At 38.9% G+C, this 16,238-nt stretch overlaps 1 protein-coding gene across 2 annotated transcripts; it reads right to left on the reverse strand.

The window, feature by feature from the left end:
* Nucleotides 1–483: 483 nt before the first annotated feature.
* Nucleotides 484–10,039, reverse strand: NEUROD4 (neuronal differentiation 4). Of its 2 annotated transcripts, none has more exons than XM_037030257.1 (2): nucleotides 9,871–10,039; nucleotides 484–3,967 (listed from the first exon to the last, which is right to left on the reverse strand). In XM_037030257.1, exon 2 carries the CDS (start codon nucleotides 3,956–3,958, stop codon nucleotides 2,963–2,965), a length of 996 nt encoding a protein of 331 aa, XP_036886152.1. In that variant the 5' UTR covers nucleotides 3,959–3,967; nucleotides 9,871–10,039; the 3' UTR covers nucleotides 484–2,962. The 2 variants fall into 2 exon arrangements, with proteins under 2 accessions (XP_036886152.1, XP_036886151.1); XM_037030256.1 differs by lacking the exon at nucleotides 9,871–10,039 and adding an exon at nucleotides 9,787–9,861.
* Between the last annotated feature and the right edge of the window lie 6,199 nt (nucleotides 10,040–16,238).

A 16,238-nucleotide genomic window follows, 5' to 3' on the forward strand; every position in this document is an offset into this window, starting at 1 on the left:
TATTAAACTTTATTTTTATCATCATCATTATTATCTTTTAATCATCAGCATTTTATGTAAGAAGGATCCCTGGAAAGTTTTAACTGAAGAAAACTGAAAGAAAAATATCAAGAGAAGAGGTGTTAATTTTTTAAAAGTGAGTAGGTTCACCTAAATTTTGGATAATATTCTGTCTTTCTGTGGTCCACTTCTCTGTGGTCTGATGGCTTAGATTGCTCATGGTACTAGATATCTGTAAATGAGGAGATGTGTTTTTCTCAACTGCAGATTGTGTAGTTGATTGTTTCAATGGCAGACATTGGTCCTTCTAGACTTCTAGCTACCTAGTTTAGACCTTTCAAATCTTCTAGAAAGATCAGTTGGAGTATTGGATGCATACATTCTCTCAACAGACCAGTCTGTGCTCTGCAGGCTGCTCACAGGACTTGAGAGTCCTAGAAAGTCAAAAGACAAAACTTGGATGACCAGAAACACAGCACGATGTTTAATAAGACTCACAGCTTTATTTATGCTAGAAAAAAAGGGAGGGGAAACAGTCTCCTGTTTTTTACAAAAAGTTTAAACAATTGTTTTGCTTTATCTAATAAAGTCCCTAGAAGAATGAGGCCACCCTGGGTTGGAAAGTAGGCTCTTTCCAACCATCCTACATTCCCGAAAGTTCATTCAGTTATAAAGGCCTTCTGAATAATCCCAGGGACTCTTGGTTCATGGGAACCATATTCCCCAAAAGCATAAAAAGCCAATTCTTCAAAAATAACTGGCTGTTTTAAGATGACCACAAAATTAAAAATATTACCTTGCATAGCCATTCAAATTATTGCTGATTTTTATAAAATCATTGCAGGTAATTCTGCGCTAACTTCCTCCTATTTTATCATCCCAAACTCAGGATCCCCAGCAAAATTAGAAGCTACTTTCCAAATGAAGCTTTAAGGAGGTTTTACAAGCACATATATGGAATCTAAGGAATTTGCATAAAAGGAAGGGGAAAATAAATTAAATAAATAATATCTAATAAATAACTCAGACAACATTTATTATCTACAAACTTAAACAGCAGAAAATGCTAGCTTCAAGGATAGATCCCCCAACCTCCTCTCCCAAAGGAAAGTGTCAGCACAGACTCAAAACACATAGGATGGCTTTGGATGCTTCCCAGAGGGTTTACAATCAACGGTAAAAGAATCCAGCAAGGTTGGTGCTGTAAGCAAACTGGAAAGAAAATAACTTAGATTTCAAGGAGGTATAAATAAGAGGGTAAAAAAGGCAAAATTCACAGATAGTTTGGAAGGTCCTAGGCGATAGCTGAGCTGTAGAAAATGACCTACTCATCTGTCTGCCTTATCACTTTTATTCATTGTCCCTATTTGTGTGCTGTGCATCCTAAACTTATTCTCTCTGGCAGGAGCAGGATGTGATCCACTATCACATTAACCATTTAGGCTTTTAGTTTGTTTTAAATAATTGTCCTGGCAGATTGGTGAGGAAGGTAACATTTCTCTGAAAAAGATACATTTGACAAAACTGGTGCTGCTAATAAGGAAGGAGGGGAGTTGCATGATGAAAAATAAACATCCTGTGATTCAGGATAAACTTCTGTGATGAAGATAAACTTATCAGGATAAACTTATCTGTGATGAAGATAGAGATTGGTAAAAGCAATCACTGGATTTGATATCTTCATTGCTATCTGGTTACTCAAAATATTATTTACAATTAAAGTATATTTTACAAGTGAGAAAGAGGTAATGATTAGTGGAGGAGACACAGAATTATATATGTGTTGGAAAAATTAAGTTTGGTCAATAAATTGATTGGTATTTGTGCTTCTAGAAAATATAAAGCACAAAATATACTTCATATTTTGGTGTGGACAGAGGTCAGTGATTTTAAACATGTTTTCTTTAACCAAAAAAAAAAAATCAGCTTTCCAAAGAAAATCTAGTGATTTACTTATGGGCAGGTGTGAGTTAGAGGGAGTCTCCAAGCTATGATATAGCCATAGTTAATATAGCCAACAGCCATTTCATTACATTGCTCTTGAATATGACCTGGGTTGTTTGCTGATTCCAATAATAGCACCTGAGCTTCATCAGAATTTCCAGAGCCCTCTGGTTATGGAGGCCATGAAATGGTCTAGATAGTACTCTAAGTCCCATTGGTCACAGGAGTCTGAGGTTTCAGTGACTTTATTACCCCATCTCCAGTCCTAATAAAAGTGCTTTTGAAATGTTATCAAGAATCAAGTTGGTATGAGATATCAATTACAGTTCTCAAATTACTAAGGAAGTTATGTTCAGCTTTCAGCCCAACAGGAAATAGTTAATCTCTTAAAGAACATGTTTTGTTATTCACAGTGACAGCCGACTTAGAATTTTAGCCTCTGGAGGCTATTTTTAGATAGATGCAAAAAAGTCCCAACATTCGGTCCCCAAGAGTCATGCACCTGGTGCTCCTTTGGCAAGTCCATTTGACCATTGACACATAGTGTCCATCTCCTACTAGTCCTCCATCCTTTCAGGTTCAAGAAGTTTATAGAATTTCAGTCACCAAAGTTACAGAATTTCAGAACTGTGAAGGACTTTAGGAATCATCTAGACTGAGAACAACTGCTTGATCTTACCAGTAAGTAAATAGAGGCCAGAAATGAAAAATTAATTGGCATAGATCATCCAATAAGTTATTGGCAACACCAGAATAGGACCTAGGGCTTCTCTTCTATTTCCACATTATTGTAAACATGAAATAACTTCACATAAATACCCTAAATAAAGGAATCAATATGAGTTGAGAAGTTGATGAGAAAATAGAGTGCCAGGTGTAGGAGGGCCTAAATGGACCGGGACTAATGTATTTGATATACATCTATGGGGTTCCTTGAAGGTCATTGAATCTTCAGCTCAACCACTTAAATTATGGAAAGCATCTCCACATCATCCTCTGAAATGCTGATCTTACTGCTCTAATCAGTGAAGATTGTATTGAGTTGAGCCCCAATGCCATGGTGGGGGTAGGAATCATAGGACATATCTATGGGAACATCATAGCGAGTGGTACCAGCTTGAAAGGGAGTTGAATGCACATGCCCTGAGCTTAGACTTGCAGAGGGGTAATGTGGTATGAAGCTATAGGATTTATCCAGGTCAGGAGAGCCGTCTTGCTTCAAGGAGAAGTTCCCACTGATGCTCAGGGGTGGAGTAAGTGGGCCCTCATAAGGTGGTGTAGTGCAGTCTGGTGGATGATTCCCAAAGGATGATTCTCCCAAAGTCTTGAATATTGGGGGTTTCAGATTAATAAGATGTGTTTCCATATGGCCGTAAGGAGGGCTGGGGAGCCCAGGAGACTGATAGTTGAAGTTGTGGACAGAGATGGCAGAGTCACAAATGGCAGACTTTTCCTCATGTTTCTCCAGGAGGGCAGACTGTGGGCCCAGTTGGAGGCATCCAGCCACCAAGTTGCTAGTGGGCTGAGAGAGCCCTTTACAAAGCATCTCCACAAAACTCTTCCCTTCAGGTGTCTGTCCAGTTTCCAGGACCTCAGACAAAGCCCAAATATAGTTCCTGGCCAGTCTAAGAGTCTCTATCTTAGAGAGCTTTTGGGTTTTAGAGTAACAGGGCATGACTCTCCTCAAGTTGTCCAGGGCATCATTCAGGCCATGCATCCGGGTCCGTTCTCTAGCATTGGCCTTAACTCTTCGAGCCCTGAACCTCTCCAGGCGAGCTTTTGTCATCTTCTTTTTCTTGGGACCTCTTCTCTTAGGTTTCTCCCCATCCTCTTCCTCCTCTTCTTCTTCCTCAATACTGTCATGCTCTTCAGGTAAGCTGCCAAGCATCCCATAAGCAGTTGGTTTTCTCTCCTCCTCCTTCATCTCATTCTGAGAACCCAGACTTTTGTCCATCCAGGCTGGTGTGTTGACCAACTCTGTCACCTCCTTGGGTTTCACATACGCTTTTGCCATTTCTGGGTTCTGGAAAAGAAAACAGCAACGTTTAGCACCTCTGAATATTTCATTTGACTTTAAACTTTTTTTATACCTTGGATATAAGTACAATATTTGTACTGGGATTCAACTTAACAATTATCTAGCCCAAGGCCTCCATTCTAAATAATTAATATATAAGACTCAAATAAATTCCTAGGACACTTATTTTGCTATGGCACATTATAAGAAAATAAACTATAGAAAAAGAAAATTAACTTGACTATTCATTACAGTGTAAATGCCTGTTTTTATTCTCAGGTTTTTATTCATGGGTATCCTAATGCAAAAACAACTGGTAAACCAGTCAAAATATATTTTCTTTTTTTTTCAGAATTCTGATCATAAAAGGAAATAGATTACAGGGGGTATATAAATTATTGTCCAAATAGAGAAACTTCTGCAAGTGAAAAAGGATGCTAAAAATTATAATTACAAAATATGTCTATAATAATTATAATTATTACAAAATTTAAAAGCATATCAAACAATAAAATAAATAAACTGTTGCATTTTTACACCATAAAATAAATGAAAAACTATAGTGAGATAATTCAGACTACTTTGTATGCATTCTACAAAGAACTTCCCAGCCTCTATGTAGAGACATAGCACATGTATCTAACCTATAACATCCATTACTTCCCACTGACTCTGCCAACTGCTGACTTCAAGCATCTCTTAGGAAGAGCCATAACACAACTGGATGGTATACCACATAGCCATGGAATAGGTCTCTTGCCATCACCAGAAGAGCATTTTGTTATTCAGCAAGCATTCTGTGATCTAGCGTTTATGGTGTTAAAGGTGTCAGTGATACAGTGTCAAAAAGGTTCAGGAAAAGAAAGAGGGTTACCACTGATCATCTTTCAAATTTGCTCATATGTTAAAGGAGAACACTTTCCATCTCACACCATCAGAAAATAATATAGCAGCTTCTAGAATTACAAGCCATGAGTCTACTAAACCTACTTAAGATTATTTTAATGCAACTATTATACTGACACTTCATTAAAAATGAAAAATCTGGACCAAATGCTAAACTTAACAGAAACCAGTTATTGTGAACATCAGCGAGGATGGCTTCAGACAAACACTAAAATAACCGGACTGCTTTAATTCACTTAACAGATACTGTTTAATCAGAATTTTTCTCAAAAATTTACAAGTTGAAAACATTTGGAAACTAGAAAAGATTGTGTCTTAGTAGACATTACACTCAGTCCTGGAAGAATGAATTGTTTTGAGATTTGTTAGGTGATTTCTGGGTGTCTAATTTACCAAATAAAAATATCTGTTAAGCTCCATTGGGTCACCTTAGTTTACCAGCTAGTCTTTGAAATGTTAAACCCTGTATCACCTCCATATATAAAAAATAGGAGAGCATAATATTTTTTTATCTTTGAAGCTTGAGCCTCAAATCAATGAATGCAAGGATTAGGACATAACTTTTAAAAATATAAATATATGATTTGATTTGTTTCTGGTAATCTGAGCTTGTTTTCCTTGTAACCTCATTTACCTCCTATAAATAATTAATGTTACTGCTTTGCAAAAACAACCTAGGTTTCATGTTAATCAGCACGGAAATCATGTCAGCTTGACTTACTCACTTAATAAGGCTTTCTGGGTAAGCAGCTTTATTGAAAACACACATTGGAACCTATTGGTCAACTGGCTGCCCAGGCCAAGTCAGAAAATCCCACTTTTAATATGGATGATAGAGCTTGTGTGCTGAGCTGCACTGCTAACTCAGGCAGCTACCCAGCAGGAGGGTGGAGGATCTAATTAACTTTCTGTAAAAGTAACACAGACCTTTCAATGGCAGGTGCACTCTGAGGTCAGTGAGGACGGAGTAAGCTTGGGAAACCTAATGTTCCACATGTAATTATAATTACATTTGCATAGCCTTATAGCAAGCCTTTGAGGGAAATGAGGATTGTTATGCTCATTTTTACAGTCGATGTCACTGTGGGTCAGGAAGGTTCAGTGATGGAAATACGAAGACATAGAGCTGGTAGAATAGGACATAAAACCAGTTCTGATTCCAAATCCTAGGTTTTATGTCCATTTCTTTCCTCTTCCATCACAGGAGGAAAAGAAAGGCACTTTGACTTCAGGAAGTGTGGATCAGTAGAGCTAAGTCACCAGGAAGTAGCCACCAGCCAAAGCTAGGCTAGTTTAAGTGTTCTCTGCAGTGTCTCTTGGCTCTCATATTCCAGGATTCCTTCCTCTTCCAAATATTTTCCTTGTTGCTTTCACCCATTTATTCCCCTTGCTCTTACCCTCTGCTTCCTTATCTCTTCCTCCTCTTTCTCCCTTATCCTTTTATCATCATCATGACCATTGAGACATACTTACATACATTGAGAGGTAAGGAGGAAGGACAAGAAGAAAGATGCAAGGGAGGAGAGTCTACTGAACTGTTCCCAAAACTGAACCCCACCCCAGCCTCTGTATTTGACCTTTTTTATCATCCTCACCTCCCTACTTCTGGACTCCAGCCAAATTCTGTCAATCCTCACCCCCATCAAGGAGAGAGGCCAGGAGAAGGGAATAGACTACCTTCTGCTTTTAACATAATTTGATGGTCTCCATAAGAGTCAGAGAGCTACTTTGAAATCAGATTGTTGGCAGGTGTGTTGAAAAAGAACCAACTGACCCTGGCTGAAACAAGGGAAATGGCAACCAAGTGTCATCTATGTTCCTCTAGTAACTATGGAATATTGACTATTGTGCCTCTTCTGGTTGGCTCAAAAGATCATGGGCTAACTGCCCAGTATCCCACCCTTTTCCCAATGTGTCCAAACAGCACAGACTCTGGAGTCAGATGACTTGAGTTCAAATTTCAGCATAATTACTTACTAGATGTGTAAACTTAGGCAAGTTTCATAAGCTCTCTAGGGCTCAGTCTCTTCTTTAAAATGGGAATAATAATAGTGTTACTTCATAGGATTATAGTGAGCATAAAATGAGCTATTACATGTAAAGACTTTGAACAGTGCCAGACAACATAAATGCCGTGTGCTGGGTGTTATTTTTTCTAAAGTTCACCATGAGTTTTTCTGGCCACATGGACAAAAAATGGGTATTATTATGATCTACACCTAATTCTGTCAGCATAATTAAAAGTTATATTAATTATATGCCAACAAAACCCTGCTTTACCTCAACTCCCAATTCAAAATAGTCCCTGATCTTCAACCTCAAGGAAACTAAGTATTAAGCTCCTATTCTGTTGCAAGGAGCGGAGGATGATGAAACAGAATTCCATCAACTGCGTCTACTGGACTGACTACAACTTTTCCACCATATTCAGGAAAGAGGTTAGACTCTCTCATTCTGGTTTATAATTGGGAAGCAACAGTTGGCCAGATACTCTCCTACTCAGTCAGGTGAATTTTCAAGTTCATGAAGTTTCTGGTGGAATAGAGACAACTATTAGCCCTTGGGCAGTGTTCCTTTTATCTTTGATTAAACTATACTGGAGATATGGCTTTCCTACCAGAATCAATGCCAGAGATCTGAAAAAAAAGTGAAGTGTCTCTCAAAAAGAAGTGAAAGCCAGGACTTTTCAAAAATAAACCAAAAGAAAAATTTCTTTTGACTTTTTCCATCTAAATATCTTCAATACATCAAAAGATAAGCAAAAGGGGGAAAGAAAAAATATCCAGTTTTAGACTTGAGTTGAAAATGTATGTGTCACAGTTCTGACTTTTGATCAAGGAAACCAACTTGGTTCTCTACAGTACAGGTACCTAACTCTACCACGACCTTTAGCCTGTTAATGAGCCAGCTCAGAGATGTATTAAAGGAAGCATTAAGCTGAGACTTTCTTCCAACACCCATCAATTAAATGAGAACATACAAGTTATTTTAATTCTCTTACCCTTAGGGCAAAGTGGAATAATATTTCTGTCATATCTCATTTAGAAGCTTTTATGAAAAGTAAGGAGATAATACAAGTAGTTTGTAAAATTATTGTGCAAATACAATAGTTGGCAACTGTTTCATAGAAGCTGTATAAAAATCTATTGCACTATTTCACAACTATTGGGATACACCATTTGGATTTCCATAATTCCTAGATAACAAAGTAGCTTTCAAACTATACCTTATGGCAATCCCAGTATGACCAAAATCAATGAATACTGGCTCTGGAGGCAGAATACAGCTCCCCCTGGCCCTCCAAATACATGCCAATCCTATAAAGCTCACTTTAGTCTTTGATCTTGGAATTTGGGTTTCCTTATGAATTTACACAATATAACAAAACCCTTCCCTTTTTTTAGGATCCTTCCGTGAAATTTTAAGTTTAGCCAATTCTCTCATAGTTAAAATTCTCTCCACTTTTAAACTGTTTTAACCTGTTCTAATAAAATGTTTGCTTAGGCAATGATTGTAACTACCCAGTACTTTCATTACTGGGTCTGAGGTCCTTGATTCATTACTATTGTGTAGAGCTCTCCTGGAATTTATCCTACACTTTTACTAATTTTTTATTTGTCATGGAGAAGTTCTAATTGATGAATAAGTGGGTAAGGAGCACTGGTGTATGTGCCTGTGGTGATTAGACAGTGTCTTGCCTCTTTTTTATTAAATACTTCATTGTTGTTCTATTACAGTTGTCCCAATTTTCCCCCTTTGTCCTCCTCTACTCATCCCACCCCCTACTCCCACATTCAATCCCCACTCTGTTGTCTATGTCCATGGGTCAATAGTGTCTTACCTCTTAAAAGCTGATTGTATTCTCTTCACCTCCTAATCCTATAGATAAATCCTAAACACAATAGGAATGAGAGTACTCAGCCCAGTTTCTAGGGAATCTAAGGACCACACAGACTAAATGACTTACTCAGAGTTTGCACTGAAAAGATAGAATGGAGATCAGGTTGCTCACAAATCGCACTGTCTGAAAACAGCTGGTCGGCTGTTTGACACTTTCCTATAGAACCTTTCATATTCTGTCACCTCCCTCTTGATTAATACCTGCACGTACACATGCACACACTCATGCACACTCATGAGTTTGCACGCACATCTTTTTCAACATAGCTATGCCATACTTCACTTTTCATAGCCTTAGTTCCTAATGGTGAACTTTGCAAACATAAGTTACTCAGTTCTTCAGTTTTCCCTCCATGTTCTCCAGCATTTCAATTCTGGTCCCTCTGTCAAAAAATGAGGGGGGCAATTTACATTTATTAGAATTTTCTGAATATATATTTGGGGTGGGTGAATGATGTGTGAGAGGCGATAAGAGGTTGGTAGAAGGCACAAATAGGAATCTTTCCCTTCTGATTCCCTATCTGAAAGAACTGAGGGAAAGGAAGTTCTCCTCACTCTATTCCAACTAAGGGTTTTTAGCAGACCAAAGGGAACAATGGTAAGAATACCCAGTGCCTTTAGAGCATCTTTTCTCACTCCCTATTCTGTTTTTCCCCTTCCCCTTCCTCCCCCTCAACTCCTTGCAGAGCCCCAAATGTTATATGCAGAGTGGTGGATCAGGTCAGTTCTTCAAACCTACTTGCTGAACTACCTTGAGAAAGCAATGAACTTTTTAGGAATTTTTCTGCATTTATAAAATTGGAGGGTGGGTTTGACGGAAGTGGAGGACAGATGATTTGTAATCTCTACTGTCAAAAAATGGTTGAGAATATCTGAGTTTCACTTTGGGTGACAGGCATTATTTGAATGAGTGAAGTTATTAACATTTTAATATCTGTCCCTAAGTATCTGACTCTCTCTGCTTCTCTATTTGTTTCCTAAATCCCACTCCCTCCTCCCATAGCCCAGAAGAGACTTACCTCACCCCAGCTGCTGCTCTAGGTCTGCGGAAACGTCCCACAGAAACTTCTGTAGCCGCGGTCCCACCCCAGCCGCTAGCTTACCTCTGGCAGTGGCAGTCCCTGGTGTGAACTCTGCGATTCTGTGTCCCGGAGGAGACCTAGAGAAGCCAAGGTTCCCTGACCGTCCAGGTCATAGGAAAGGGAGGTGCTTTTAGCGATCCATGTTAAATCCGGCCACTGCCTCTTAGAAATGCCACCAGGTCTGGTTTCTCTGGCTGCTATTTATTTTACTCTTTCCTTGGAGCTCTGTGTGCTCCTCCAGGAAGGCTTTGGGCTGATGCCCTCTTTGCAGCCGGTTTAGTCGGTCTTCAGTACCTCCTATCCCTGGTTAGTTCCCGGAGTGGAGCTTTCAGGACCACAGCCTCTGGGCAGCTCCTGCGCTCTGGCCGGAGTCTCCAATTACAGCAGTTTTGATTGCTTTCCCAGCTGACCAGGGAGGGGTGATTCTGCCCGCAAGCTAACTCCTCCCCTTACCCATCCAAAAGACACACCTACTTCAAAGGATTCCTTTGGCTAGGTCCAGCTTAGCTGTTAGTTGTGTTTTTTTGTTGTTGTCGTTGTTGTTCTTTCGTTTAGTTAAATGTGAGGAGAGTTGCTGAAGTTGAGAGTTAAAGAAAAAGAGGACTGGAAATCTTTGTGGTTAAAAAGGTAAGAAATGGGAGTGGAGCAATGTAGGCAGAACAGGGAAAGAGAATTGGAGAGAGACTTGGAGAGAGAGCTATGAAGGGTAAATAAAAATGCTGACCCACTTATCAAGAAGTGAAAAAAAGATTCATTCCCAGAACACAGTATCATTCACCTTACACGCGTGGATATAAAACTTCAGAATTCTAAAAGTAGAAGGGAGAAGTAACTCCCTTTCTCTTCAACATCAAACTATTCCCATTTAAAACCTTTTCATTTTATTTAGTGAATATAGACAAAGCCATATCTATATTTGTTGTGCTGTTCTTTCAACTTTTCTTTGTTTAAAATTTATAAAAATAAAAGGCAAATGAACAGAATTTTTCATTTTAAGAATGCTTAGCTGCTCAAATTACAAACTGGGATCCACTGTTGTTTTTCAAAATAGAAAAAGTCCACCTAAGTGGTAATAAAGTTGAAGTTTAAAAAAGGGGGTCACATAATTCCCAAAATTTCTGTCATGTTATTTGCTAGAAAAGGAAAAGAAAATGCAAAACTGTAAAGAAAATACATAGGTGTGCTTATGACAGGGAGCTGTGGACCAAGCCACCGAGTCAAAGTGTGACATCTTTGTCTTAGAAATCGTCAAATTTGGACTACCGCCTCATGTAAAATTTGACCTTGATCAAATGATTAACTGTGAGTTCATTTTTAGGTGTAAAGGAATTTGTTATCTTTTAGTGATTCCAAGGAAGAAGGGAAAACATGCTTGGATTAAGCACTTGGCTGAATGATCTTCAGTAAAACATTTCCAGCATCAGTTTTCACATCTATAAAATTACCTGATCACTTAAGTTTTTTCCATCTGTAGCAAACTAGAATTCTGAGTCCAAACTCAACCTTTTTTGAAATTGACTTGAAGGAAATTTCCCAGGCTTTTTGGAAACCATTTGCTCTACCAATATAAGTGGCACATGTGTCTAAAGAAGATGAAAAATTGTAAATATTCTTGTGTGTGAAGAAAGGTATAGAAAGTTAAAACAAAAAATTATTTTATTGCCAATAAAGCTAAAATAAATACCTTAAATTTGAAATAGTTAAGTATTTTGAAATTCTGGCATAGGTATCATATGACTCTTCTTCACAGAAAACACGAAAATAAAAATTGACACTTTTTTTATAGTTTTCACAGGGAGGTCTTCATCTTAAGCAAATCTTTAAATTCTTACTAACCTTGTTTTTTTAACCTGTTCAGGAAATATATGCTCATCAAAATAAGCTTTATGTTTAGAGTAATTAAGTAACACATGCTAAGAATGGTGGATTTCTGAAAACCAAAATAGAATTCACTCTTCAACAATAGGAAATGTATCTGTGTAGTAATTGATGTTTCAAATAGAGCTGCAATGAGTACATATAAAATGGGTTGATCCCCTGTTCTGTGTCTTCAAAGTCATTTCCATGGATATTTGAGGGTTGATGACACTGGTGGTGTTGGTATTCTGTCTATGAAATGTTCAGAGGGACAGAAGAAAGATGAACATATTGAGACAAAGATAAGGGTGGGAACAGGACATTCTGTGGGGCTCCTTGCTTTCTCTGAAAATATAAGGGACTGGACATACTAGGATTAGCTCTCAAAATACATCCAATTGTATGTGTGTGTGTGTGTGTGTGTGTGTGTGTGTGTGCCTGCATGTGCAACCTTGGGGAGGAGTTGAGGAGGACACTGAATTTTCTTGAAGAGCTGCCTTTTGAAGAGGGAAGGATGGAACCTACTTCATCAGAATCACTCCCATCACAGTTCCTCTCCTTATGCACTGGGCTATGCAACTCTGAGAGCAGGGAAAGGAGCAGTGTGTGCAGTGCAGTCTGCAGAGGAAAGGGGGCAGGGACTGAATGCAGGTTATTTGCATTCATTCTTCTCCCCCCACATGGCTCCTGGGCCAGAGGGCCAGTCTCCAGCCCTGCCTTCTTTCTCTGCTGCTTTTTGTAAAGCTCTGAGCTAACCTGTTAGAACCATCTGCTGGGTGGGGAAAATGTAACTTGTGCTCAGTTACCGGCCCATAGCCCGGGAGCCATTGAAGCAGAGAGAAGGGAGGCAACAGGCAGATTTATGGGCAACAATCTGTTCCCCACACCCGAGGCCCCTCTGCTAGGAGACAGCTTGATAATCCATCAACCCCACTAATGAATTAATTAGTATTCCCAGTAATCCTGACCCCCAAAGGAGACTGGCCTGTGGGCCCCTAAGGGGGCTAGAAACTGCCTTCTTCGACCAGACATTGAAAACCGGGACCAATGCCTGACACAGGCCCCAGGGTGCTAAGCTGCAAGCCACAGACCCTGTTGTTAACGATCCCCAGATGTCCCTCCTCACCTTCCCTCAGGAGACAACTAGCTTTTGCTGAATTAAAACCAATACCACCAACAAATAAAGTCCAGAGCCATAAATCGGGAACAATGGAAGGGAGGGCTGTGAACTTCCAGAAAGTGAGGGTTAGAACTGTCCATATTCAAGACAGATTTGATCAGATCCTAAAGCTGCTCTCCAAGAGTGAGCACGAAGTTGGATTTGGGTAGGGATCGGGGCAGAGGTAAAAGATACACAGTCCATGACCTCTAGAATCTCAGTGTTCCAGTAGGGAAATGATGCAGGGTCAAAAATAATTGTGAAATGAAGTGATTTGTGACATGAATCTCTCCTGAATAAAGACTGGAATAACAGAGTTGTCAGCTAAGTTCTTGAATAGTCTGGAGGCTGGCATCTAGGAAGCCCAATAACCCTCCCTTAAAACCACAATCTCCATTGTTTTACAAGACTTTGAGATGCAATTGAGAGAAAAAATGCTTAGGAGTAAGGGAACATGTATTTCAAACCCTAGTCTGCCTCTGACTATGTAGCCATGCTGAGTGATCTAAACTGTATCACATCATCAGTCAGTAATCAGGGTAGATTATAATCTCTCCAGTTCCTTCTGGCTCTAACACTCAGTTATGATGCCACAATTCAATGTTACATTCCCCCTTTGAGACTAACACCAGCCCATTCAGAAGTGTACAGCTGAGTGTCCAGACTTGAATAAGGAAACAAACCATGTTAGTGACAAAAGTGGGTCTAAAAACCAGATAGTAGATTTGGATGCCTTCTCTCCCCCCAGATTTCTGGTCTCTTTTGGGAAGGACACTTGTCTCAGCCTTCTTCCACCCCATTGATTAAAGGCCTTGGCATCCAGGCACTTACAGGGCATACAGAGTAACTCAGCTGCAAAAACTACCTGCATTTGTGAAAAATCTGTTGAAAAACCTCACCTTTGAAAACTCTGTGCCATCTGCCTCCAGCATCTCTCTCTGTACATGGTATCCCCAATTCATAAGAGCAAAGTTCTCTAGGATTCAATTAAATCCTAACATTGCCACTGACTAACCATGCAACTTCAGGCAGGTTATTATTTATCTCTCTGTGCCTCAGTTTCTTCATCTGCAAATTGACAGCAATAAACTTGCTCTGAGGAGTATATATCTCATTAAATATGAGATAATGTATATAAAGTACCTACTATAGAATCTGGCTCTTAGCAAATGCTTGACAAATGATAGTTATCACTGGTATCTTGTCTTAAACATTTAAATCTGATTTTTCATCCTTCACAAATGACGAATAAAACTGTCAGAATTTCCTTATAGAGGTTCTATCCATTTGCCTCAATACAAGTATTTCTTTTTATAGTAATGTCCATGCTATATTCATTCACCCAACAAATGTGTTTTATGCGCATATACAGCACTAAGCATTGCAAGATTCTGGAAATGCAGAGCTCATTGAGATTTCTCATTCCTACCCAACTTTCAGTATAGTGGCAAAGGCAGAAAACCAAATTATATAAATATATAATTTGAAAACTACACTTCTCTGTGTCTTTCTAACATAGTTACATGTGCTCAAGGAGCCATGTATGAAGCAGAGATGTTCATTTCAGTATTGTTTTTAATAGTGAAAAAGTACATTATATTATACATTAAGTAACCCATGTTTAGCAAAAAAATAGAATACTATTTAGTTTGTGATGAGTTGGTATATATATATAGTAACAAGAAATGTACTTTAGGTATCAACATATTGTAAGGAGAAGTGTAAAACAATTTTCAGGAATGTAAGTTCAATATAACACACTTAATTTAAAAAATGTAAATATTAAATGATAGATATATTATTCACACACATACAAGCTGATAACAGCTAGTCTTTTTCTCAGAATATCTCAGTACTGAGATTAAGTAGATTGAGATTTGTGTAGTTATCAAAGGAGATGACTTTCTATTATATATGAATATGTTATAAAGGTAATATTAATATTAAAATATGCTCTTTTAAAATTTGCATTCCCCACTCATAGCCAAACTTTTTTTCAGGAAGCATCTGATAGCCCCCAAATCCACACACTGAACTTCCGCAAAAAGGTCAGCACATCAGCTCCACCAGCTCCTCATACACACAGTCCCAGAGCATTTGCTGGGTCTTCAGAGCCAGCTCTGTTGAATTTAAGAAGCTTCAATCATGTGATTCTCAGGCTCTGAGAAATATCTGGTGGAGGGCAAAGGGGATTTCCTAAGAATATAGCCATGATTTATATCATTGGAAGAAAATTAAAATAAAGAAATGAATAAAACCAAGTCTTCTGAGAGGACCAAACAGAGCCCGATGTCTGCCACCACCAGGTCACAGCTGAAGCTCAGTTCTCCAAGAGGATGTTGCACCATTGCAGAGGCAGTCCACTCTGTCAGGCTGGCACTCCAATCATATTGCCTCTCCTAAATGTTCAGAGTGAGGTAGAAGACAGTGAGAAAACAGTAATTACTAACTGTAATAATTAGGGTTAATCTTTATAGAACACTTACCATAAGGTAGATGCTGGTTTAACTGCTGTGGATGTATTAATTATTTCATCATCACAGCAACCATATGAGATAGGTGTTGTTGCTGTTATTATTATGTGTTTTACAAATAAATTGACTAAATACAGAAAAGTGAAATCACTTGCTCAAGGCCACACAGAAAGTGATGGTGCTGGAATTTGGATGCAAATATTCTAGCTCCACTGTTCAATATTCCTGAAGTGGGAAAATGACAGGTTATACATCCAACTCTCGTCCCTGGATGCTCCAGGAGGGACACTGAAAGTAAAATGACCAGCAGTCATTTCTGGTGTCTCAGCCTGAAGCAGCTGGCAGCATGATGTCCTCATTTGGTTCTCTATTGTCCAAGATATCTTCAAAAGAATCATGTTTTGTGCACAATATACTTGCCTGAGATGCAATTCAAGAGAGACTTTTACCGCTACAACTGACAATGCAATGTGAGAAGATGCAGCATCTTGGTCCCAGGAGCTCTTTCAATAGGAGAGATAATCCCCACTCATCTGGCCTTCTCTGAAGCCCATTCTACCCCAAATCTTGTGCTTTAAGACAGTACCTCATGAATTCAGAAAAAAAAGAATAACCCTTCTTCTGAAAATAAAACATAAAATCTTTTAGAATTTGAGGCAAGCGGAGCACTGCAATGTCTTCTTTGTGGGAGCCAGCTGTGCTCCAGACAGAGATTCATCTTCCAGGTGAGCTTTTCTCTTCTGCCACTAATTTTAACAGAACACAAATACCAAAAGAATACAAAAATCATCCATATAACCCAGTTCACAAACTCTGGTGTTCTAGAACAAAGGCCTGGTTGAACTCAGATATTTTCCCCTTCTCCTTGCTCTCCCATCCTCTCAGCTAGACTCTTTAAC

This window comes from Sturnira hondurensis, unplaced genomic scaffold (assembly GCF_014824575.4).
Source record: "Sturnira hondurensis isolate 20B ecotype Veracruz unplaced genomic scaffold, ASM1482457v3 Scaffold0020601, whole genome shotgun sequence".
NCBI classification, from domain to species: domain Eukaryota; kingdom Metazoa; phylum Chordata; class Mammalia; order Chiroptera; family Phyllostomidae; genus Sturnira; species Sturnira hondurensis.

Excerpts from the sequence above, each read along its gene's own strand:
- NEUROD4 (XM_037030257.1), bottom strand. The coding sequence starts at position 3,958 with ATGGCAAAAGCGTATGTGAAACCCAAGGAGGTGACAGAGTTGGTCAAC.